The following is a 24,419-nucleotide window of genomic DNA, read 5'->3' as shown; positions in this document are numbered from 1 at the left end:
AATTATATGGTCACCCACCCCCACCCTAAGAGAAAAAGAAGGCTGTGAATAGGTGGGGAGCAGTAAAGAATGTTAAAGGAAAGAAACAGTTTGAGAAAGGTATAGAGACGAAAATAAGAATGAACTTAGGATGGTAGAACTCTTTTTCGGTGATTCTGCTAAAGTACATTTTCTTTCATAAAGGTTTTGCTTCTCAAGATAAAATAGAGAGGAATAAACATTAAAGTTTGGGTAATCTGCTCTTTATTACTAGTATCATGGTTAAATTCTCTTTGGCTGTTACAAATTACTACAAATCATTCATATAAAAATACCAAAGAAATAAACTAGATTAGGGGAAAAACTCAAAATGGTAGACTTTTTTTGGTGAAAGAACACCTTGAGTTGACTTTGGTTTTATGAAGAAGAAAGAATTTTTAGTTAAAACTTATGCTTTCCCCATTATCCCAAAAGTACTTATTTCTCAGTAGAACTCAGTTATCACTTTTTGTGAACAAGTTGGAATTGTCACGTTACCGTGTATTTGATTTGCTTTAAGATGAACGATGAATTTAATTTGAATAAAAAAGTGCTTGTTTCTGCCAACCCGAGACCAGTTTACTCAATCACCAGTGTTTACTGAACACCTACAGTGTGCTAAGTACTGTGTCTGATCAATGAGACAGAGCATTTTTTCCAAGGAACAGGTAAACTATTTTTTTATTGAAGTGTATTTGATTTACAATATTGTTTTAGTTTTGGGTGTATAGCATAGTGATTTGTTTTTTGTTTTTGCAGATTATATTCCATTATAGGTTATTATTAACTTATTAAGATATGGGGTATAACTCCCTGTTCTATACAGTAAATCCTTGTTGCTTATCTATTCTATTTATAGTAGTTTGTGTCTGTTAATCCCATACTCCTAATTTGTCTCTCCCCACCTCCGTGTCCCATTTGGTAACCATCAGTTTGTTTTCTATGGCTGTGAGTCTGTTTCTGTTTTGTATATAGATTCATTTGTATTAATTTTTAGATTCCACATAAAAGTGATATCATATGATACTTGTCTTTCTCTGAGTTACTTCACTTAGTATGATAACCTCTAGGTCCATCCACGTTGATGCAAATGACAATAGTTGACTTTTTTATAGTTGAGTAATATTCATATATATATATATATATATATATATATATATATACACCCCTGGACCGGGACACGAACCCGTGTCCCCTGCATCGGCAGGTGGACTCTCAACCACTGCGCCACCAGGGAAGCCCCCATCAAATCTTTTCTTTTAGGAGAGATGCAGAGAAGAGGATGCCTAATGTTTATTTCATTTACTTGTGCTTCAGAAGTCTCAGAATGGTGGCAGTGGTAGTGATGGGGAGGGAAGGAAGGCACCACTGGTCAGAGAGTGGCCTGCACATACAATGGAGGGCTGACTGTAGACATGCTTGATACATTCTTTTTTTTTTATTTTGGCCGTGCTGCGCAGCTTGCAGGATCTTGGTTCCCCAACCAGGGATTGAACCCGGGCTCTGACAGTAGAAGCGCCGAGTCCTAACCTCTGGACCACCAGGGAAGTCCCATTTGATACATTGTAATGAGAAGGGGCAACTGGTATTGTAGGAAGAGTTCAAGTTGGCTCTGGAGTTGACTTGAGAGCTGGGCAGGCCTGGTTTTGAATTCTGACCATGTCACTAGGTAGGTGACCTTGGGAATGCTACTTGACTTTGGCCAATTTCTCCTCTCATTCCTGTCACCAACTGTGTCAGACCTCCTCTCCCTTTCCGACTTCTGCTCCTCTGTCTCCTTGCCTCATCCTAGGACAGTGACCTTTCTTCCCTAGTACACAAATGAAGTAGGAACCACTAGATGAGAATTCTTTCAGGAGGTGAAAAAATCTTTATAAACACACACACACACACACACACAGATGAAAACTTCAATTTTTGGTCCCAACACTTTCACTTTCAAAGTTAGCCAAGTCTGTGTGCAGCCTGGGCTCCCCCCTTATCTAGGTTGACCACATAAATTATCTTCCACACTGTCACAGTGTGAAAGGGGTACTATTTTTTAATTTTAATTTTTTATTTTTTGGATACCCTGCACGGCATGTGGGATCCTAGTTTCCCACCCAGGGAGCGAAACTGTGTCCCCTGCATTGGAAGCGTGGAGTCTTAACCACTGGACCACCAGGGAAGTCCTCCGAAAGGGGTACTATTAACGATTACAGGAGGACAACAGGTATAAAGCAGGACTGTCCTAAGCGTCCCCTGAGCATTTAAAAAAAAATATTTATTTATTTATTTTTACTTGTTTTTGGCTGCATTGGGTCTCCGTTGTTGTGTGCAGTCTTTCTCTAGTTGAAGCGAGCAGGGGCTAGTCTTCGTTGCGATGCATAGACTTCTCATTGTGGTGGCTTCTCTTGTTGCAGAGCACGGGCTCTAGGCACGCAGGCTTCAGTAGCTGTGGCACGAGGGCTCAGTAGTTGTGGCGCACGGGCTTAGTTGCTCCGAGGCATGTGGGATCTTCTCAGACCAGGGCTTGAACCCGTGTCCCCTGCATTGGCAGGCAGATTCTTAACTACCAGGGAGGTCTCTGAACATTCTTAAACTCTTGTTAACAATGAGGGAGGTACACTTCCTCCTGTTTGCTGGCTCATTCCAGGAAGCATTTTAACATGCTAATACTTTCCTTTCTTAAAACCAACAAATGAGCCAAAAGCTAAAAAACTTCTTTCTACCACATTGCCTTCCAGCTACCGCCTCTTCTGCTCTTCTTCATAAGCTCTGACCATAAGTAAACCCCTTCCTCACTCCCATTTACCCCTCCATCGACTGCAAAACGACCTCCACCTTTACTACTTTTCAGGTGAAAGTGCTTCCACCAAGGTCACCAGTTGGGTGATCTAGTGAATACTTTCAGTCCTTATTTTACTTGACTCTCAGTAGCATTTGATATTTTGTATCAAAATACAAAATTTTTTTTGGAAACCCCCCCTTTTTTTTTTTGGAAACCCCCCTCTTCCTTTAGCTTTGGGACACCACTCCAGTTATTTTCTTCTCTCTCTCTTGCATTTACCCACTCTCTTCAGAGATTCTCCTTTTCTCTTGTTCCTTAGGTGATGTTCAGCCTGTAGATTCTGTCCTAGGACCACGTCCTTTCTCACTCTACAGTGGCCCCACAATTGCCTTCTGGAAGGGCTGGAGACCTCAGTCTGGCATCTCTAGCCCGGAGCTCTCTTTGGAGCTCAGATCCATTTATCCCATTTTGTACTGAACATCTCTGCTTGACTGTCCCACAGGAACAGCAAACCTGACAACTCCTCATCCTCTCCATTTCAGAGAAGGGCAGCCACTGTCCACCAAGTTACCTATGCTAAAAATTTGAGAATTATCCTCCAACACTTTCCCTCACTTCCACTTCCAATCATGTACGAATCTCCATCCATTCTGCCTCCTTCATAGCTCTCAAATCCCTACTTCTCTCCATTCCCTCTGCCATTGTTTCAGTTCCTGTCAAATCATCTGCCTGTTGATTACTGTTCCCAGAAGCAGCTTCTTGTTTTCGGTCTTGTTCCTCTCCATTGTCTCTCTCCAAATTGTAGTTGCGTGATCTTTTATTTTAATTTACTGATTTATTTTTAAAACTTTGGCTGTGCTGGGTCTTCGTTGCAGCACACAGGCTCTTCGTTGTGGTGTGGGGGGCTTAGTTGCTCTGCGGCATGGGGGAATCTTAGTTTCCCGACCAGGGATCGAACCTGTGTCCCCCACATTGGAAGGCAGATTCTTAACCACTGGACCACCAGGGAAGTCCCACGTGATGTTTAAATATACAAATCTGATCAGATCACTTTCTGCTGAAAAGTTTTCAATGTCTCCCCACTGCCCTCCAGATAAAGTCCAAACTCCTTAACCCTTATCAAGGGCCTTTAGGGTCTAGCCCCTGATTAGATTTTTTTTTTTTTTTTTTTTTTTTTTTGCGGTTACGCGGGCCTCTCGCTGCTGTGGCCTCTCCCGTTGCGGAGCACAGGCTCCGGACGCGCAGGCTCAGCGGCCATGGCTCACGGGCCCAGCCGCTCCGCGGCACGTGGGATCCTCCCGGACCGGGGCACGAACCCGTGTCCCCTGCATCGGCAGGCGGACTCTCAACCACTGCGCCACCAGGGAAGCCCCCCTGATTAGATTTTTAGCCTCATCTCTGGTCATTCATTCTCCTTTTCCCCCTTTTCTCTCCACCCACAAGGGCTCAATAGGTATTAGAATGAATGAGTCTCTTTGTGCCTCAATTTCCTCATCTATAAAACGGAGACCTCTGCTTATCTTGCTATTATGAGGATCAGACATAATATCTGTGACATGCCTGTGGTGGTTCTGGGAACATAGTAGGCACTTGATAAATTGTAATTTTTAAATTAATGGTAATTTTTATTTGTTAAAATTGACCAATATTCTAAGGAATGATGTCTAAACTAGAATGATGTAAAATAATGACTCTCAAACATTTTATTTCTAAGTTTGGTGTTGTCGTTTACTGAATGCTAAGGAAACTTGGTAAAGGAGGAAGCAGATTTTTGCCAACATTTTATTATGAAAAGCTTCAAACATGCAGAAAAATTGAGAGGATTTTACAGTGAACACCTATATTCCCTGCTTAGGTTCTTCAGCTAACATTTTACTATATATTAATACATGATTTATATCATATAGCTATTCATTTCTCTTTTCATCCCTTTATCCACCTATCCATTAATATCTTATTTTTTGTATGCATTTTACAATTTCAGACATCAGGACACATCCTCCTACATACTTCAGCATTAATGAGAGTTCAATATTCATTTATAATTCCTTTTAAGAATACATTGAAATAAAATTTGCAGACAATGAAACACACAAGACTTAAGCACATACCATTCAAAGAACTTGGCAAATGCCTAAGCCTCTATAACCCAAACCCATATCAAGATGCAGAACATTAATATCACTCCAGAAGTGTCCCTCATGCCTCTCCAGTCTATTCCTTCCCCCACTCACTCCCCCAAGGGCAAACACTGTTATGATTTTTTCCCACCAAACATTAGTTTTGCCTGTTCTAGAACTTCAAATAAGTGGAATCAAAGAGTAAGTACTGGGACTTCCCTGGTGACACAGTGGTTAAGAATCCACCTGCCAATGAAGGGGACGCGGGTTTGATCCCTGGTCTGGGGAGATCCCACGTGCCACGGAGCAACTAAGCCCGTGCACCACAACTACTGAGTCTGAGCTCTAGAGCCTGTGAGCCATAACTATTGAGCCCACGTGCCACAACTACTGAAGCCCACGCACCTAGAGCCCATGCTCCACAACAAGAGAAGCCACTTCAATGAGAAGTCCGTGCATCGCATCGAAGACTAGTGCCCGCTCACCGCAACTAGAGAAAGCCCACACGCAGCAACGAAGACCCAGTGTAGCGTAGCCAAAAATAAATAAATAAATTAAAATCTTCAGAAAAGTTGAAAAAAAAAAAGAGCAAGTACTACTTTATGTCTGGCTAATTTTGTTCAACATAATATATTTGAGATTCATGCCTGTGGTTGTATGTATCAGTAGTCTGTTCCTTTTTATTCCTGAGTAGTAACCCATCATATGAGTATTCTATGGAGTATTTATCTATTTTTCTGTTGATGGACACCTGGGCTGTTTCCAATTTGGGGTATTATGAATAAAACTTCTCCAAATAGTCTCATACAAGTAATTTTGTGGATATATAACTTCATTTCTCTTGGATAAATACCTAGGAGTGAAATTGCTAAGGTGGTTAGCTTTATATGAAACTTAGCTTTACAAGAAACTGCTAGACCTTTTCCCAGTGGTCATGGGAACAGTTTTCAATATGTTAACTAAGTATAACCACAAACAACTAAATTTACTGAGCGCTTTCTATGGGCACTGCACAAAGAGCTTTCTTAAATACAGCATTTCACTTGATTCTTATACTAAGTCTATGGGGCAGATAGTATTAATTAATTAATTAATTAATTAATGGCTGTGTTGGGTCTTCGTTGCTGCGCATGGGTTTTCTCTAGTTGCAGTGAGCGGGGGCTACTCTTCGTTGCATTGTGCGGGCTTTTCATTATCGTGGCTTCTCCTGTTGCAGAGCACAGGCTGTAGGCGCACAGGCTTCAGTAGTTGTGGCACGCAGGCTCAGTAGTTGTGGCTCACAGACTCCAGAGCACAGGCTCGGTAGTTGTGGTGCACGGGCTTAGTTGCTCTGCGGCATGTGAGATCTTCCCGGGCCAGGGCTCGAACCCGTGTCCCCTGCATTGGCAGGCAGATTCTTAACCACTGTGCCACCAGGGGAGACCTATGGGGCAGATATTATTCTCATTTCACGTGTAAGATAATTGAGGCACAGAGAATTAAATAACTGCCCAAGGTCACACTGCTAACTAAGTGGCCAAGCTTGGATTTGGATCTAAGCAGGTTGGACTCCAGTTCCTATGCCTCATGCTTCCTAATATTTACTAGCAAAAAAAAAAAAAAAAAAAAAAAAAAAAAAAAAAAGAAGAAGAAAAAGAAGTATAAGAAGAGGCTATTTCTTTTCTCAGGAAATGAAATAATTTCCTAAGAATGAAAATTAGTCATGGTAACCAGAAGGTACCACATTCATCAATAAGCACTATGTAAATGTAAATTCTCACCCAGTATTTAGATGTAGTGCCTATGGTAAACAGGGAGATAGACAAATGTCTCCATTAAAGTCTCTTTATCCTCCTGGGAGACTCTTCAAGTTTATCTTTAAAGACACCCTCTCTCTCCAACCCTGTGCAAATCCATCTAACTTCTCTTTAGAATATGAAAGGTTAAACTTCAGAGTCTCTTCCTTGGGTTGTTTAATAAGATTATGACGCCTCTCCTCTATAATTAAGAAAGGAGTCTGAGGCTTTACTGGAGAAGTGTACATATAAGCTGCCAAGAGGTGGGGAGGTAGAAGAGCATTCCTACCCATGGTTTTACTAAGCCATTAGAGCTCAGTCTCAGATCCAGACTTGCCCTGGACTATCTGTAGGAACCTTGAGGCAAGGAGGAGGACCCAAGGGAACACACCTCTTCCTTGGGCTGAGAACCCACCTCTCATCTGGGACTCTGACATTCTCTCTCATCTTTGAAAAGGTCTCTAAACCTGAGGGAGTTAGAAAAAAAACAAAGGAGCTATAGATTGGAATTGTTGGTTAGGGAAGGCTAGGAGTCTGAGTCTTCTGAAAACACATAATAAGTTTATATATTCATTCTGGCTCCTAGGCCAGGGGCCTTATGAGACAGTTGGTTGAGTATGTGGTGGTTGATGTCTCAAGGCCTTCCCTCCTTATTTGTTTTTATTTATTTAGTTTTGGCTGCGTTGGGTCTTTGTTGCTGTGCGTGGGCTTTCTCCAGTTGCGGCGAGTGGGGGCTACTCTTCATTGTGGTGCACTGGCTTCTCATCGCGGTGGCTTCTCTTGTTGCAGCGCATGGGCTCTAGGCACGTGGGTTTCAGGAGTTGTGGCACGTGGGCTCAGTAGTTGTGGCTCACAGGCTCTAGAGCGCAGGCTCAGTAGTTGTAGTGCACGGGTTTAGCTGCTCTGCGGCATGCAGGATCTTCCTGGACCAGGGCTTGAACCCATGTCCTCTGCACTGGCAGGCGGATTCTTAACCACTGCGCCACCAGGGAAGTCCCTCCTTATTTGTTTTTTAACCATTAAAAAAAAATTCAAGTATAGTTAATTTACATGTTCAAGTGTACAGCAAAGTGATTCAGTTATACCTTGTTATTTTTTATGGTTCTGGGAAATACCAAATTCTCTCCTCTGGTCACATGTTAGCTACTCCCAACGGATATATTTGTCAGGATCAAGTCCATACACCTTCAGATGGCGAATGAGGACCCTCAACAACCTCTCTCCAGTCTCCCGAACTGCCACTCCTCCCTATGCACTAGATTTGAGGAATTGTTTGCAGGTTCCTGTGGATACCACATTCCACCCATCTGTTTCTCTTCTCTCCTCTCTATTCAGCCTTTTAGGACTGGTTCAAAAGTCACAAATTCGGTAACTACTTGCTTACGTACACACCCCACCTCCCAATCCTCTTTAGACTGATTTTTCCTCCCAGGCAGAAATGTCTTATTCTACTTTAAAAAAAAAAATTTATTTATTTATTTATTTAAGAAGTCCTTCTTATTCTACTTTTTATTTCTAGCCTAGCATATAACAAAAATTTCATAAAGCTTTTCTAGTAAGAAAGACATATGGACCAAAACTTTTGAGTAACTAAATACCTTATTTGAACCACCCCAAGAGCTAAATTATTTGTTTTCCTTGCTTCACAGAATGCTATTTTCATCTTGTGGTGAAAAAAAACATTTTTGCCTAGGATGCTAAGAAAACAATTTTTACAAATATTGATACAGGCCAGTTGTCCTCTTTGTCTTCTGAGCCCCCAGTGAGTTTCCTACTGACCAAGGTCTCAGTATCCATCAGAAATATTTTTAGGAAATGTGTAGGGGAAGGGACAGATGAGGTGCTTTCAAAACTTAGTATGCCACGAATTTTAATGACAATCAGAATTTTTCTCTGGAAAAGTTTAGAGGAAAAGTAATGTCTCTGAAAACTTCACTTTCCTTCTCTTTAAACTCCAGAACTCCTCTTCCTTTTCTCTCATTTGCCCAGGTACAAACTGAACTGTAACTTAGGCCTTACCCAGATGCCTCCAGCTCTGGTCAGACTCCTGCTGATTGGCATCCTGGGGACTCTTAGGGACAAACGTCCTTTTTCTTTAGTGTTTTCTCTACTTAGCAAGTCCAGCCCTTGGCCTCTCCCCTCCCCACCCAGGGAGGAGAACCGGGTGACTCTCCTGCTAACTGGAAGGAATTGGGTGTTGCCGGGCACACAGCCAGGAACTTGAACTCTGCTGAGGAATGGGGTCTGGGCAGCGGCTGACTCCCCAGAGCAGTGCTGGCAGCCAGCTCACAGGGCTTCTGGCTACCTGGGAGGGGGGAATCTTCTCCTCCTGACAAAGGAGCAGTTTGTTCAGTCCTTCCCGCCCCGATTCCTCTCATGCTGCTGTTCACTGCATCCCTGAGCCTTTTGGTAACCCTACCTCTGACCAAAGTTTGCAATTTGTGGTAGACTTCAAAACCTCAGGCTTTACCTCTCCAGAGCTGCACTGCCCTGCAATTTGAAAGCCAACAAAGAGGCTCAAGTTTCCTTAACTCCTTTTCTTTCAGGCTCCTGGAGCTGAACTCTTTGGACCTACATACCAGAAAAGCTCTTTTATCCTATCACCATTTGAAATGTTTCCCCAGCATTTCCGACCTAGAAGCTGACAAAGGAGCTAAACATTCTGTGTTCAGAAACACTCTTCCCAGGACACTCACGCTGGGACACCGCTGATCTTCATTTGGGGAGCCCCTGTTTCCTCAGTTCTAATGGGGACTGATTTTTGCTGTTGTTTACCTTTCTTTGCTCCATCATCATGACATCTTTCTCCTGCTGCTTTTCTCTCCTCTTTTGCTTTTCTTCTTCTTCCGTAATCTGCCTCTCTCTTGGTGGAATTTTCTCTTTGCTTCCCTCTTTATGCTGTTTTATTTTTTCTAGTTAGCTTGCCCCTTCCTCCCCGTCCTGGAAACTTCTTTGTTCCAGGGTCTCACTAGGAGACTTTATGAATCACTAAAGAGTTTCTAGATTGCTAATCCAGGCATAAGGGCAATTTGTTTCTTCTGTTCTAGGTTAGATTCCTGGTCAAGCCTACTTCTTAACTGTGTGTGTAATCTTCATCCCCCTCCTACTGCTGTTTCCACGCTGCTTCATTAACCTGTAACAATTACCCATCGTCCTTCCAGACAAGGAGGCACCTTTGCTCATTTAAAGTCCTCAACTCTTTAGATTTCTCAGACAGATGGCTGCCCCCAAAATGGCCGATAAAATCAGAGGTACAAAAAAGTTATTAGGAAAAACTTTTCCTTGAGAGTCCTCTGTCTGATTGTTCACATTAGCTATTATTTTGTGGAAAGAGAACTAGATTTTAAGAGTCAAAAAAGGGGACTTAAGACTCTGCATTTCCATTGCAGAGGACATGGGTTGGATCCCTCCCTGGTTGGGGAACTAAGATCCCACATGCCGTGCAGCCAAAAAAAAAAAAAAGAAGTCAAAAAAGTTCCAGTTCTGCTACCTGCTGGCCGTGCAAATCACTTCTCTGGGCTCTCAGCGTCTTCACTGGCGAAATGGGAATGCCTCATGGCAGTGTTGTGTAGATAAAAGCACTTTGCAAACTGTCTTGAGATAGGGTAAATGAGCTAGGATGATGTCCTGATTCCTCTTTAAATCCTTCAAACGTAAAGGGTCATTAAACACTGAGATTTGTTTTGGTCAGTCTATTTTAGGTGGGTCTCAGGGAAAGCTAGCAGCTAGAAAAGGTACGGCAATCCTTGTGGTAACATTTGGTTAAAATTGAGGGTATAAACTGTAGGACTTCTTGAGCACAGAGGGTCCTAAGGAATTCTGATTACTTTGGATTTGGAAACCCAGTTTCCGCTGCTGTGGCCGAAGGGAGGTGCTTTGATAAGTGGAATCACTGCAGGTAGGTTCAGCATTCACTTCTCAGACGAGCCTGAAACCTGTTTTTAAAAAAACGTGTGTGTGTGGGCCAGAACCAAAGCAGCCTGGGACATTTCAGACGGGCACCACCTCCTCTGGCTGTTTTCAAGGCCATCCAGAGGCCAGGGTCCAGATAAACTGAAAAGTTAAGACAGGACTGCACAGGACTTTCTGCAGACGCGCTTGTAGCACAGAGGGTGGGAGGGAGGAAAGGAAGGAGGGAAGGAGGGCGTTGGGAGCTGAGGCCCCACCTTTCATTCCAGCACCGGCAGAGCAGGAATGACTCACAGGCACGGGTGCTCAGGTTCCCATAGGTGAGGGACTGACTCCCCTCTCCGGAAAAACGCCGTGCGCTTTCCTCCTGGAGTGGCCTTGGCGGGGTGCTGGAACGCTCCGTCTGCCCGGTCTGGTCTCTGGGGCCAGGGCTGGGTTTCCCTCATGTATGGCAAGAGCCCTATGCGTGCTGTGCTTTTTCTCCTCGGCATACAGCTCACAGGTAAGAGCTCGCGGGCTTCTCTGAGCCTACCTCCTTCACTGCCTACCCTATAAAGTTAGCTAATTGCTGAAGAAGTTGCAAGAGCTTTGGAGCTCTTTGGAGCCTGAGCCACAGTTGCATTTCATTTTAGTTTTGACTTTAGTGAAACTGAAGTGGTGGGTTGTTTTGGGGGAGTTGCTTTTGGAAAAACAGGTTTAGGTGTGTTCTCAGGTGCCAGTGATTCAGGCACAGAGAGAGTTTTCTAATCTCAGGTTACACACCATTTTTTGTGGCTACTCTCAACCTCCCACTGCTGGCAGAACTTAGCACTTCGATTTCTGTGTGTGGGTCTTGCCTGGGGCTCTCGGCAGCACTGGGAAAGCTGAGATTGTTAAGGAGAGAGACCCACTGGGGCTTTGTAACTGCCCCAACACGCACATTCAAAATGTAAATATCATGCTAAAAAAATGCCATGTGGTATAAAGGTTCCAGTGGCGCAGGCAAGCTAAACTGTCTGGGACTGATTAACTCAGTTTCTGCAGAAGACTAGGAACAGTGTGAAATTCACACAACAAGGACACTTTCTGGAAAACTTACCTGCTAGGGGACCATCAGACACATAACATACAATGCCTAATCTGAATACATGTCTAATTCATGTTCTGATTAGTTCTGATGTTTTGTTTCTGCTTTCAATTTTATTTGCCAATGTTTGTAGTTTGTTTACAGCAGTGTTGAAGTGGGTACCATGAGGCTAGGGTATCATGCTTTGGAGAAAGTGAGAGCGCTGTGTGGTATTTGTAGGTGTTTAAGGAATGGGAGGGTGAAGGTTGCATGTAGGTAGGAGTATGTAGACTCTGGGTGAAGTGAGTTTGAGTGAGAGCTGAGGCATCTCAGTTCTGTTTGATGCCCTACTCAGACCTTTATTTTGGTAGTGTCAGCAGAAATTCTCTTAATACACATCTCCTGTTAACCCTTCCTTTCCCTTTTTTTCATTGCAGCTCTTTGGCCAATAGCAGCTGTGGAAATTTACACTCCCCGTGTGCTGGAGGCTGTCAATGGGACCGACGTTCGGTTAAAATGCACTTTCTCCAGCTTTGCCCCTGTGGGTGATGCTCTAACAGTGACCTGGAATTTCCGTCCTCGAGATGGGGGCCCTGAGCAGTTTGTAAGTAAGGGTCCCTTGGTTAGGAAAATAAGCCAGTCCATGTCTCCTTGCCCTTCCTGTATTTTTCTTAGCAACAAGCACAGGGTAAAGCTGGGAAACAAATCAACAGACAGAACTGAGAGGCTGGCGAAGGGGAAAGCAAGAGGTTCTTGCAGGAGAGCTGCAGATGGGGCAGTCAGGCTTGCTGGCATTTCTCTTCAGGTCCTGCCATCTCAGCCTCCCTTCCCAGGTACCAAATAAGACCTTTGGCCATTTCTCCTCTCTAGGTTTTCTACTACCATGTGGATCCTTTCAGACCCATGAGTGGGCGTTTCAAGGACCGGGTGGTCTGGGATGGGAACCCTGAGCGGTATGATGTCTCCATCCTCCTCTGGAAGCTACAGTTTGATGACAATGGGACATACACCTGCCAGGTGAAGAACCCACCTGATGTTGATGGGCTGATAGGGGAGATCCAGCTCAGCGTTGTGCAAACTGGTAGGTGATGCAGAGAAAAATCGTTTTGGAAAGCGTGAGAGCTTGTAGAAAAGAGAGGGGCAAACTTTTGTGATGGCTGAAAGAGTAGAGAGAAGGACCAACCCTTTGGATCTGGAAACTGCAGAGGGAGAGTGAAGAGTCCTGGGGTAAAAAAGAGGAAGGCTTTGTTTGGCTGTGGAAAGAAACAGAAAATAAAGGAACCTAAGGAATCTGTTACAAAAATGGCATTGAGATCGTGAAAGGGAGAGGAAGCAACCCTCCGATAAAAGGCTAACACAATAGGTCCATTCATTCACTCATTTATTCACAAGGTACTATTGAGTACCTACTCTACATCAGGCACTGACCAAAGTTCTTGACATGTACTATCTCATTTAATTCTCACAACCACTGTTGGAGGCAGATCCCAGTAAGGGTAGTTATTGTTTATTGAACACTTCCCATGTGCTAGGGGATTTACATATCATATCTAATCTTTACATATTGTATCATTTTATTGTGCTCTTAGTGTGCTCCTCCTCCCCCCCCCATTTTACTAATGAGGAAACCGATGCTCATAGAGGTTAAGTCACTTGTCTAAAGTCATGGAGCTCATAAATAGAGTCACTCAGAACTCAAACCCAAGCATCTCTGTCTCCAAAATTGTGCTCCAAATGAAGGCACTGTATTGCCTGCAGTTCTATAAAGGACAACCTGGAAAACTGCCAGACAACAAAAAGCAAAGACCATAAAACTTACAAGTTGTAAATTTGTGTTTGAGTCACTGCTACAGTTTACCAGCTGTAAATAACTTTTCTTTTTCTCCTGTAAAGTGAGAATAATATAGCAAAAATTATGGTGAGGATAAAATGAAGTAATGAAAATAAATCCCCCCAAACTCTTGAATTGTACTGAAAATTATAATAATTACTATATCTTGAAACTTTATTATGTGCAGGCACAGCGTGGAACAATTTACATGAGCGATTTTATATTTTATAAGAACTCAAGAAGTGAATATTGTTGTCTCTATTTTATACCTTGAAGAAACTGAGGCTCAAAGAAGTTAGTTACCCCAAATCACACAGGACCTGGTACTTTTTTTTTTTTAGGACCTGGTACTTTAACCTAGCTGTCTCTGCTGTATGCTCTTAACCAACACACAACATTACTACCCAAAATGTAAAAGCCTATAAAGTGGTATCATTTCCTCCTTTCATTCCTAGTATCATCCTTCAAGGCCCTATCAGTAGAGAGCTGTATGACCTTGGAGAAGTCATTTGAGTACTGAAAGAAGTAATGTAATGTCTTTGGCTCTCAGTTTCTTATCCTGCAAAATGAACAGGTAGATAAGAACACTTGGTTCTTCAACATATTGGGATCACTACTCTTAGAGAACCTAATGAATGCCATAACCCCTGTTTACCACAAACAATGTACACACACAATATGACATGGATTCTGTGGGCTTGTGCCCTGCCCGCCCCCCATCTTCCTTCATAGACTCCAGGCTGGGAACCCCTGGGCTAGATATTCTCTAATGTCTTTTCTGGCTCTGAGGGTTCATTGAAATTTAAGTCAGAAATCAAGGTAAAAATTAAGAGACCCAGGCTTCACAGACTCTAGCCTGGTTTAGGGACCCTTCCCTTTGGGTTCTCTCTTGCATCATATATCCACTAGACTATAGTTACTGATTTACTTGTCTATCTTTCCAGTGGGCATGAGTTCCTTGAAGGTAATGTCTCTTTTGGCTTTGTATTTCCATCAGAGTCCCTGGAACATAATAGGCCCTTAATAAGCCTGAATAAATGACTGACTGCATGACAGAGGAGAGAAGGATTCGGGGAGAAATAGTTTAGACACTGGATTCGATTAGGTCAGCAATAACTTTACCCCACTAGGTAGATCAACTGGCCAAGTGGTTCTCAAACTTTTAGCGTGCATTAGAATCATGTGGAGGACAAATGAAAACAGATTGCTGGGTGCCCCCCGTAATGCATTAGGTCTGGGGTTTATATCCACTAGACTATAGTTACTGATTTACTTGTCTATCTTTCCAGTGGGCATGAGTTCCTTGAAGGTAATGTCTCTTTTGGCTTTGTATTTCCATCAGAGTCCCTGGAACATAATAGGCCCTTAATAAGCCTGAATAAATGACTGACTGCATGACAGAGGAGAGAAGGATTCGGGGAGAAATAGTTTAGACACTGGATTCGATTAGGTCAGCAATAACTTTACCCCACTAGGTAGATCAACTGGCCAAGTGGTTCTCAAACTTTTAGCGTGCATTAGAATCATCTGGAGGACAAATGAAAACAGATTGCTGGGTGCCCCCGTAATGCATTAGGTCTGGGGCGGGGCCTGATAGAACTCGCATTTCAAAGTTTTCAAGTAATTCTGTAGCTGCTACTCCTAGAACCAAAGTTTGAGAACCGCTAAAGTAGTCTGTATGCTTTTCCTACTTTTTTTTTTTTTTGGCCACACCACACAGCATATGGGATCTTAGTTCTCCAACCAGGGATTGAGACTGCGTCCCCTGCATTGGAAACACGGAGTCGTAATCACTGGACTGCTAGGGAAATCCCTGTATGGCTTTTCTACTGCTACTAGACTTTACAAAATTAATATCGTAGAAGAAAGGAAGATTTCATTTAAAGATGAAAATACACCCCTTAAATGATTCCATTTAAGGAATAATATCTTGGGACTTCCCTGGTGGTGCAGTGGTTAAGAATCCGTCTGCCAATGCAGGGGACACTGGTTTGAGCCCTGGTCCAGGAAGATCCCACATGCCGTGGAGCAACTAAGCCCGTGCGCCACAACTACTGAGCCTGTGCTCTAGAGCCCGTGAGCCACAACTACTGAGCCCGTGTGCCACAACTACTGAAGCCCACGCACCTAGAGCCCGTGCTCTGCAACAAGAGAAGCCACCGCGATGAGAAGTCTGTGCACGGCAACAAAGAACAGGCCCTGCTTGCCGCAACTAGAGAAAGCCCGCACACAGCAACAAAGACGCAATGCAGCCAAAAATAAATAAATAAAATAAATAAATTTATTTTTTAAAAAAAGGATGAATATCTTTAGATTTCATTATAGTCTTCCTCTTTTCAGAACCCCAACTTGATCTTTTCTCCTTACAGTACGCTTCTCTGAGATCCACTTCCTGGCCCTGGCCATTGGCTCCGCCTGTGCACTGATGGTCATAATAGTAATTGTGGTGGTCCTCTTCCAGCATTTCCGGAAAAAGCGACGGGCTGAAAGAGCTCATAAAGTGGTGGAGATAAAATCGTAAGGCTGGGCAGTTCTGGGAAAGTCTTCTTTTAACACTGTTTTATGGCAACTCTTGGTATTTTATAGTGGGGCTAAATAATTGTTGGACAGATGTTCTTCCTCTCGAGTTAATCTTACATAAAAGAATTCAAATTCACAGGATGGATAAGTTAGGGCGTGAATTAGTAACTTTAGCTTTTTTTAAATTGAAGTGTAGTTGATTTACAATGTTGTGTTAGTTTAAGGTGTACAGTAAAGTGATTTATATATATATGTATTCTTTTTCAGATTCTTTTCCCTTATAGGTTAATACAAAACATTGAATATAGTTCTCTGTGCTATACAGTAGGTCCTTGTTGGTTCTCTATTTTATATATTATAGCGTGTATATGTTAATTCCAATCTCCTAATTTATCCCTCCCCACTCTTTCAAACAAACAAACCGTAAGTTTGTTTTCTATGTCTGTGGGTCTAGTAACTTTAGTTTCTTAATTTTACAGAAGATTTTATTATAAGCTTTCTTTACTATGCAGGATTTGATATTATAAAAATTTACTTATATAAAGCTTTTCTAGGATATTCCTCACTTAAAAAATGGCTTGAACCCTTGTCCCCTGGCGGATTCTTAACCACTGCGCCACCAGGGAAGTCCTGGATATTCCTCACTTTTAATGTAAAGCATACATTTCTAAGAACCACTGGGCTGTCAGCAGGGGCTCTATGAATTAGTGCCTAGCAAAGTCAGCCATGCTGATATAAGGTGCATAATATATTTTTTTATTGAGATAAAATTTACATATAATAGAATTCATTATTTAATGTTCACAAAGTTGTGTAACCATCACCACTAATTCCAGAATATTTTCATCACCTCCACAAAAGAAACTCCATACCCTTTAGCCATCACTTCCTATTTTCCTCCCTCACCTGCCCCTGACAACTACTAATCTGCTTTCTGTCTCTATGGATTTGCCTGTTCTGGACATTTCATATAAAGGGGATCATACAATATGTGACCTTTTATGTCTGGCTTCTTATTTATTTATTTATGGCTGCGCTGGGTCTTCGTTGTTGCGCGCGGGCTTTCTCTAGTTGTGGCGAGCAGGGGCTACTCCTCATTGCGGTGAGCGGGCTTCTCATTGCCATGGCTCCTCTTTGTAGCAGAGCAGGGGCTCTAGGCGCACGGGCTTCAGTAGTTGTGGCTCACGGGCTCTAGAGCACAGGCTCAGTAGTTGTGGCGCACGGGCTCATTTGCTCCACGGCATGTGGGATCTTCCCGGACCAGGGCTTGAACCCGTGTCCCCTGCATTGGCAGGCGGATTCTTAACCACTTTACCAGCAGGGAAGCCCTGTCTGGCTTCTTTGACTTAGTATAATGCTTTCAAAGTTCATCTATGTTATAGTACTTCATTCTTCCTGTGGCTGCATAACATCCCATTGTATGCATAGACCACATTTTATTTATCCATTCAGTTGATGGACATTTAGGTTTTTCCCACTTTTTGGCTATTTCGATTAATGCTACTATGAACATTCATCTACAAGTTTCATGGGCATATGTTTTCAATTCTCCCGTGTATATAACTAGGAGTGGAATTACTGGGATATGTAGTAACTCTGTGTTACCTTCTTGAGAAATTGCTAGACAGTTTTCCAAAACAGCTGCACCATTTTATATTCCCACCAACAATGTATGAGGGTTCCAGTTTGTCTACAACCTCAACAGCACTTGTATTGTCTGTCCTTTTGATTATAGTCATCTAGTGGGTGTGAAGTGGTATCTCATTGAAGTTTTCATTTGCATTTTCCTAATGATGCTGAGCATCTTTCCATGTGTTTATTGGCTATTTAAATATCTAATTTGGAGATGCACCTATTCAAATATTTTGCCCACTTTAAATTTAGGTTACTTGTCTTTTTATTGTTAAGTTTTAAGAGGTTTTTTTTTTTTTTTTTTGCGGTATGCGGGCCTCTCACTATTGTGGCCTCTCCCGTTGCGGAGCACAGGCTCCGGACGCACAGGCTCCGGACGCGCAGGCTCAGCGGCCATGGCTCACGGGCCCAGCCGCTCCGTGGCATGTGGGATCTTCCCGGACCGGGGCACGAACCCGTGTCCCCTGCATCGGCAGGCGGACTCTCAACCACTGCGCCACCAGGGAAGCCCTACGAGTTTTTTTTTTTTGGTTTGTTTTTTTGTGGTATACGGGCCTCTCACTGTTGTGGCCTCTCCCGTTGCGGAGCACAGGCTCCAGACGCGCAGGCTCAGCGTCCATGGCTCACGGATCCCAGCCGCTCTGCGGCACGTGGGATCTTCCCGTACCGGGGCACGAACCCGTGTCCCCTGCATCGGCAGGCGGACTCTCAACCACAGCGCCACCAGGGAAGACCCCCTACGAGTTTTTAAAAATATATTTTGGACTATACAAAAGCATCTTATTAGATATAGGATTTGCAATTATTTTCTCCCCTTATGTGGGTTGCCTTTACACTATCTTGATTAGTGTCCTTTAAATTTTGAAGAAGTCCAATTTATCTTTTTTTCTTTTGTTGCTTGTTTTGTTGGTGTCATAACTAAGAAACCACTGTCTAATCCAAGGTCAAAAAGATTTATGCCTATGTTTTCTTCTAAGAGTTTTACAGTTTAGTTCTTACATTTAGGTCTTTGATTCATTTTGAATCAATTCTTGAATATGGTGTGAAGTAGTTCAAATTTATTCTTTTGCAGTTGTCATTTTTGAGCTGTCCCAGCACCATTTGTTTCTTTTCCTCAAGAAATATTTACTATAGTAAATAGAATTGATTTTTAAGGAGACTAATGAACCCAACTCTGAGTTGGTTTGGATAGAATATGATCAATAAAGTTGACTTCTAGGTCAGTCTTTTTTTGTTTTGTTTTATTTTTTATTTTATGCTTTTCTTTTTTGAATAGGAAGTTGAATTAGAGGTAGAATAGTAATGGTAAACTAAGGTGTCTGCTTTAAACCTGGAGTTCCAAAATAATATTCTCTTCTAGAAATATTCTGTAAAGTGTCTAAGTTCAGATACCCAGGGTCATGTGGAGGTATGTGTATTATTAGATAGTGCTAATAGGTTTAGTGCTCTGTAAGCTTGGATCTACTCCCAGGTGCATACAATTCTTCCCCAAATTTGGGGGACTATATCACACCTAAACCTTTGTAGGATTTGCCTCCCTTGCTTCTTGTCTTGTTCCCCTGACATTGGTTTCTGCTTCTGTGTTACAGAAAAGAAGAAGAAAAGCTCAACCAAGAAAAAAAGGTTTCTGTTTATTTAGAAGACACAGACTAACACCATTATATGGTAAGTTTCACAAAGGAGTTCATTTCTTTCCTTAGCTTTTTTTGGCTGCATTGGGTCTTCGTTGCTGTGCGCGGGCTTTCTCTAGTTGCGGTGAGCAGGGCCTATTCTTCCTCGCGGTGCGCGGGTTTCTCATTGCAGTGGCTTCTCTTATTGTGGAGCATGGGCTCTAGGGCAAGGGCTTCAGTAGTTGCAGGACGTGGGCCCTAGAGCACATGGGCTTCATACGTTGCAGCACGTGAGCTCAGTAGTTGTGGCTCTCAGGCTGTAGAGCGCAGGCTCAGTAGTTGTGGCTCACAGGCTTAGTTGCTCCACGGCATGTGGGATCTTCTTGGACCAGGGATCAAACCCGTGTCCCCTGCATTGGCAGGCAGATTCTTAACCACTGTGCCACCAGCGGAGCCCCTCCTTAGCTTTCTTATATGGCTCATTTCTACTGTGGATCTCCCAGATTATATGATAAGTGTTTCCTGTATGAAATTAGAGGAGTTGGGCAGAGAGATAAAAGGCTTCTCCTGTGTTATCGATGGCTTCCCCTTTGAGTGTGTTTTGTGCAAAGGATAGGAAGCTAGACCCTACTACCAGTAAAGCTGAGAGAATTCTATGATTATTTGAGGCTTTGGGGTTATATTTACCACCATAAAGAATAATAAATTAACTTTCAACATGTAAATACATTTTTTTAATGAAAGAATTCATATCTGCTTTTATTCTTTTGTTTTATTGTAAACTAATCATGCCATTTAAGAGAGTGACCCAACAGATATGCTTGACATTTTGACAGGAGAACTTTTGTATTATTTGGAATTGATTTCTACTACTCTCATTTAGTTATTAGGACTATGAATCCAATTTTAGTGGTGTGTAGTTTTGTTTTTCCAGTTTTTAGCTTTATTAGGCTTAAAAGGTAGGATGATTTATTTTTCATATGAACACAATTTCTTCTGTTCTCTGAAGTAGGTCCACTATTATTATTTGCAAAAAGAGCCACATTTTTATAGCCTAAAGCTCCAGTGAAAGTTCTCAAGGATTTATAAAATAGAATATGGAGAAAAATTGTTCTATTGTAAACCTAGAAAAAAAAAATGGTGTCAGAGAGATTTTTACCAAGGGCTATATTTAAAATCAAGCAGATTTTCTAATAAGCCAGAGTCATGGAAAATAAAGATGGAGGCTGTTTAAGATTGAAAAAAATTTAAGGATTCCAAAAAAGAGGGGATATATGTGTATATATAGCTGATTCACTTTGCTGTACAGCAGAAACTAACACAATATTGTAAAGCAATTATACCCTAATTTAAAAGAAAAGAAGTTTAAGGAAGTAACACAATCAAGTGCAGTGTATGATCCCTGACTGGATGGATACTAATTTGAATAAACTAGTTATAAAAGAGATTTGGGGGGACATTGGGCAAGTCTTAATATGAAAAATTTCAATCTGGACAATAGGGAATTATTAACTTTTATTAGTTATAATAAGGGTATTGTGGTTACACAGGAAGATATCCCTATTATAAAAATGCATATTGGAGTATTTAGGGTTAAAATGTCAGTAATTTGTTTTAAAAACTTTAGCCCCCACCAATATATGTATTTATAGCAAATAAGGCAAAAAAAAAAAACTTTAAAATTAAGTGATAGTGAATTCCATACACTGCCTTCTTTACTTTTCTGTATATTTGATTTTTTTTTTGCGGTACATGGGCCTCTCACTGTTGTGGCCTCTCCCGTTGCGGAGCACAGGCTCCGGACGCGCAGGCTCAGAAGCCATGGCTCACGGGCCCAGCCGCGGCGCAGGCTCAGCAGCCATGGCTCACGGGCCCAGCCGCTCCGCGGCACGTGGGATCTTCCCGGACCAGGGCACGAACTCGTGTCCCCTGCATCGGCAGGCGGACTCTCAACCACTGCGCCACCAGGGAAGCCCCTGTATATTTGATTTTGTTTATAATAAAGGGGTTGGGGTGGTGGTGGGGTGGGGGGAGAGAGAGAGAGAGAGGAATGAATGCATGTGAGTGAGCAGCTATGGATCATCCAAGTGTCCATGCAAGGCAGAGACTATGAATTAAGGACACTGACTCAGAGAAATATGTAATAAGGATCAGGAAATTTCTTTTAAAAGTTAAGTTAGAAGAGGACAAATATACTTACGAATATTTTCCTTCACGATGGAGAATAGATCATATATATATGTATTCATAATGCCAGGTACTCCTATTGCACTCTTGCCATATACATTATCCATTTAAACTTTTGTTTTGTATTTCAGGAAGCTGAAGATTTCCAAGAACAAGAACCCTGAGATAAGTTGGTGTTAATGGAAGCTTTTCTTTGGCTTTCCCAGTTGTGACCTGTCTTCCAACCAGCTCTGCAGTATATAACCACCTAGACAAGCAACGTTCCTCTGGTGCCAGCATAGGGCCCTTCTTGAGCAGATACCAGCAGACTCACACACAGCCCTGTTACTAAGGTTTTATTTAATTTCAGAGTACAAGTATTGTATTTTTTTCAAATGCTCATTAGCTTTTATATACTAGGAAGCTACATTTTTGCCCTTAAACACTCCTTGTGGATTATGATTTGTATACATATATATTGGCATCAAATGCGATAAAAGTCAACTTGTGTGTCATAACATTTCCTTTAATATATTAGTTTCCTTAGAGCAGCATTCTTGCTACTAAAGTTAACATGTTTAGTCTTTCCTTCTCACACTCTCAATTAAAAGGTGAGCTGATTCTCCCAACTGTTTTTGATTGATTAACAGAAAATCCTAAATTCAACCTGTTAAAGAACAGTTTGATTTTTATGGCTCTCCTTAAGTATGGGACACATTTTATTGAATTTCTTTCAATGCCCTAGATGGCAGGTTTCTGTTTTTGTTTTTGGTCAATTGATCCAAGGTTTACAGTAGTACAAGTCTAAACCACAGAGTAACTAGGGAAGGTTACAGAAATGCTAGTAGATTGACAAAGGCCACCTCAAGATGAATTGCTTGTCACCTTTTTTCTCTGCTGTGACAAGCAATCAACAGCTCAGATCTTTCATGAGCAGTGAATGACTGTTTAGCTTACTATAGCTTTTCCCCCAGTTCAATTATTTATAACAACAGAGCAAAATCTATGCTTATTTGTAGACTGGAATCATTAAGCAGTTAAATGGAGTTTCTGAAGGAGTATATTACAATTTAAAAATTTAGGGCTAGTGAAAAAAATCACCCTAAATGATAATAATTTTGTATGGTGTTATACAAAGCTCTGAGAACTGGAAGACATTAAAATTTTTTCTTTTATTTATTTTTTAATTCAGTTGCTTATTTGGGGGGAGGATTTGGTTTGGGGGCAAAGAAATACCAAAACTAACAGAATGTAACCAACTTTTTTTTTTTTCTCTTATACTAGTAGATAAAACAAACTTTATAAGTGGGTCATGGAAAGAAGAGTACTTTTCAAAAAGTGTCTAGTCTTCCAGTGTCTTTCCAAACTTAAGCTACTGCAGCACTTACTTAAAGAATAGAAAACATCTAAATGTTTAGGAACCTCTCCCCCTACCGCCTGCCTCCCATGTTTACAGCTTGATATTTTCAGTTTTCACCAACTAGGCTGAAGATGTTATTTCTTTTAAAACTGGAATTTCCAAATAGTTTATCTGTATTTAAAGATGATGAACTTTGATATTTTTTCCAATACTAAAAAAAAAAACCTGGTATAATTTACATGTGAACCTTGATTCTGAAATGCATTCCATACCTGTCTCATTTTGCCTTTTATACTGTCTAAAAAAGTACAGTTTCAGTACCCAGTTTTGAAAGTAAAAATTAGATTTAAAGTTTATATTACCTTTCACATTTTCTATTTTTCTGTATAATTCAACCTTTGAAAATATAGTAATTGGGTATTTCTTCAAACAGATGGCCTGCGTGATGTTCCATAAGTGTAAAGAGGTAGTTAAAAACTCATGGAAGGTGTTTCCAGCAAAACTTGTAGCTTTTGTGTCTTGGCTAAATATTCAAGGGTTAATATAGCGTGGCTGTTCAGTGTCTTTTACTTGAAGAGAACTTTTGTATTGTAACTTATTTTTTATTGTGCTTTAAACACTATGTAAATAACCTTCAGTAATAAAGCATTACAATTATATAATTTGCTTTTATGCAAATCTAAAATTTTTACATAGCAGGTCACAGAAAACTGATGGGAATACATTTTATCTTCACTGAAAAATTTTCTTAGAGGCAGCCTGGAAGTCAATAATGGATAGAATTAGTTTCTACTGGATAAATAAACCTGTATGAATTTCCACATTGCTTCAAATAACTGAGAATTGGGCACAACCAACTACTTAGTTTGGGGACTCTTTTGAAGGAACAGTATCACCTCTTCCATTTGATACTCTTACATTACCTTCTTAAATAGAGAAAACTACCAGCTTTCAAGTCTAGTAAAGGGAGTTGAAAAGCGGAAAGTTATTAACTTTCCCAAAAGCTGAAGCACATTTTCGTTCCTCTCTTGCTTTCATTAAATATACATAGATTCCAGGAGAATAGGTTGACTAATGATTAGAGCAGGGTACCATCCCATCTCTTTTCCAGAAGAATGTGACACCATCTCTTCATTTCACTTCAAGCACTTCCTCACTGTTCCAACCAAAAGTGGCACAACTCTCAGCTCCTTTTTGTAATGATTTCATCATTGCCACTGTCAACAGCAATTTAATAAACACCCAATTTAGGTAAGTACTGAACTGGATGCTGTAATAGCTACACACACACAATAAATGAACATGAACCAAACAGTCTTGAGGCACAAATTGACAGGAAGGCCTAATACATATTTATCTATTCACAGACTGATCCTGTATGATCTCCTAGGTCCCTCTGAACTCTAAATTTATAGAAATCTATTCTGAGAGCATTCAAATAAAATAATCTGTAGGGAGTAAAAAGGACTTCTGGCTTAGAGTCAAGGGGATCAAGACGATTAAGTCCTGCAGAATTCCGTAAAAATAAATAGTAAGTTCTTCAAAGCCTGTCCGACTTCCTTTTCGAGCAAACGGGAATAATGAACTCCTACTTGAGAGTTAAAAATCGCTGACTTGAAGTGAGCAAGTCCAGGTGTGGCTCTGGAAAGAAGCCACGTTACTA

At 41.5% G+C, this 24,419-nt stretch overlaps 1 protein-coding gene across 1 annotated transcript; it reads left to right on the top strand.

Annotated features, from left to right (window-relative positions):
* Window positions 1–10,826: 10,826 nt before the first annotated feature.
* Window positions 10,827–23,575, top strand: MPZL2 (myelin protein zero like 2). The gene is made up of 6 exons (XM_024751653.1): window positions 10,827–11,094; window positions 12,075–12,241; window positions 12,508–12,718; window positions 15,838–15,985; window positions 19,210–19,285; window positions 21,549–23,575. Exons 1-5 carry the CDS (start codon window positions 11,037–11,039, stop codon window positions 19,271–19,273), a joined length of 648 nt encoding a protein of 215 aa, XP_024607421.1. The 5' UTR covers window positions 10,827–11,036; the 3' UTR covers window positions 19,274–19,285; window positions 21,549–23,575.
* Window positions 23,576–24,419: the final 844 nt, after the last annotated feature.

This window comes from Neophocaena asiaeorientalis, unplaced genomic scaffold (genome assembly GCF_003031525.2).
Source record: "Neophocaena asiaeorientalis asiaeorientalis breed wild unplaced genomic scaffold, Neophocaena_asiaeorientalis_V1.1 scaffold479, whole genome shotgun sequence".
NCBI lineage: Eukaryota > Metazoa > Chordata > Mammalia > Artiodactyla > Phocoenidae > Neophocaena > Neophocaena asiaeorientalis.
This window is presented reverse-complemented; position numbering and strand designations above follow the sequence as displayed.

Coding starts and splice junctions, on each gene's coding strand:
- MPZL2 (XM_024751653.1), top strand. CDS start 11,037: ATGTATGGCAAGAGCCCTATGCGTGCTGTGCTTTTTCTCCTCGGCATA. Junction 11,095..12,074: donor CCTCGGCATACAGCTCACAG/GTAAGAGCTCGC, acceptor TTTTCATTGCAG/CTCTTTGGCCAATAGCAGCT. Junction 12,719..15,837: donor GCTCAGCGTTGTGCAAACTG/GTAGGTGATGCA, acceptor TTCTCCTTACAG/TACGCTTCTCTGAGATCCAC.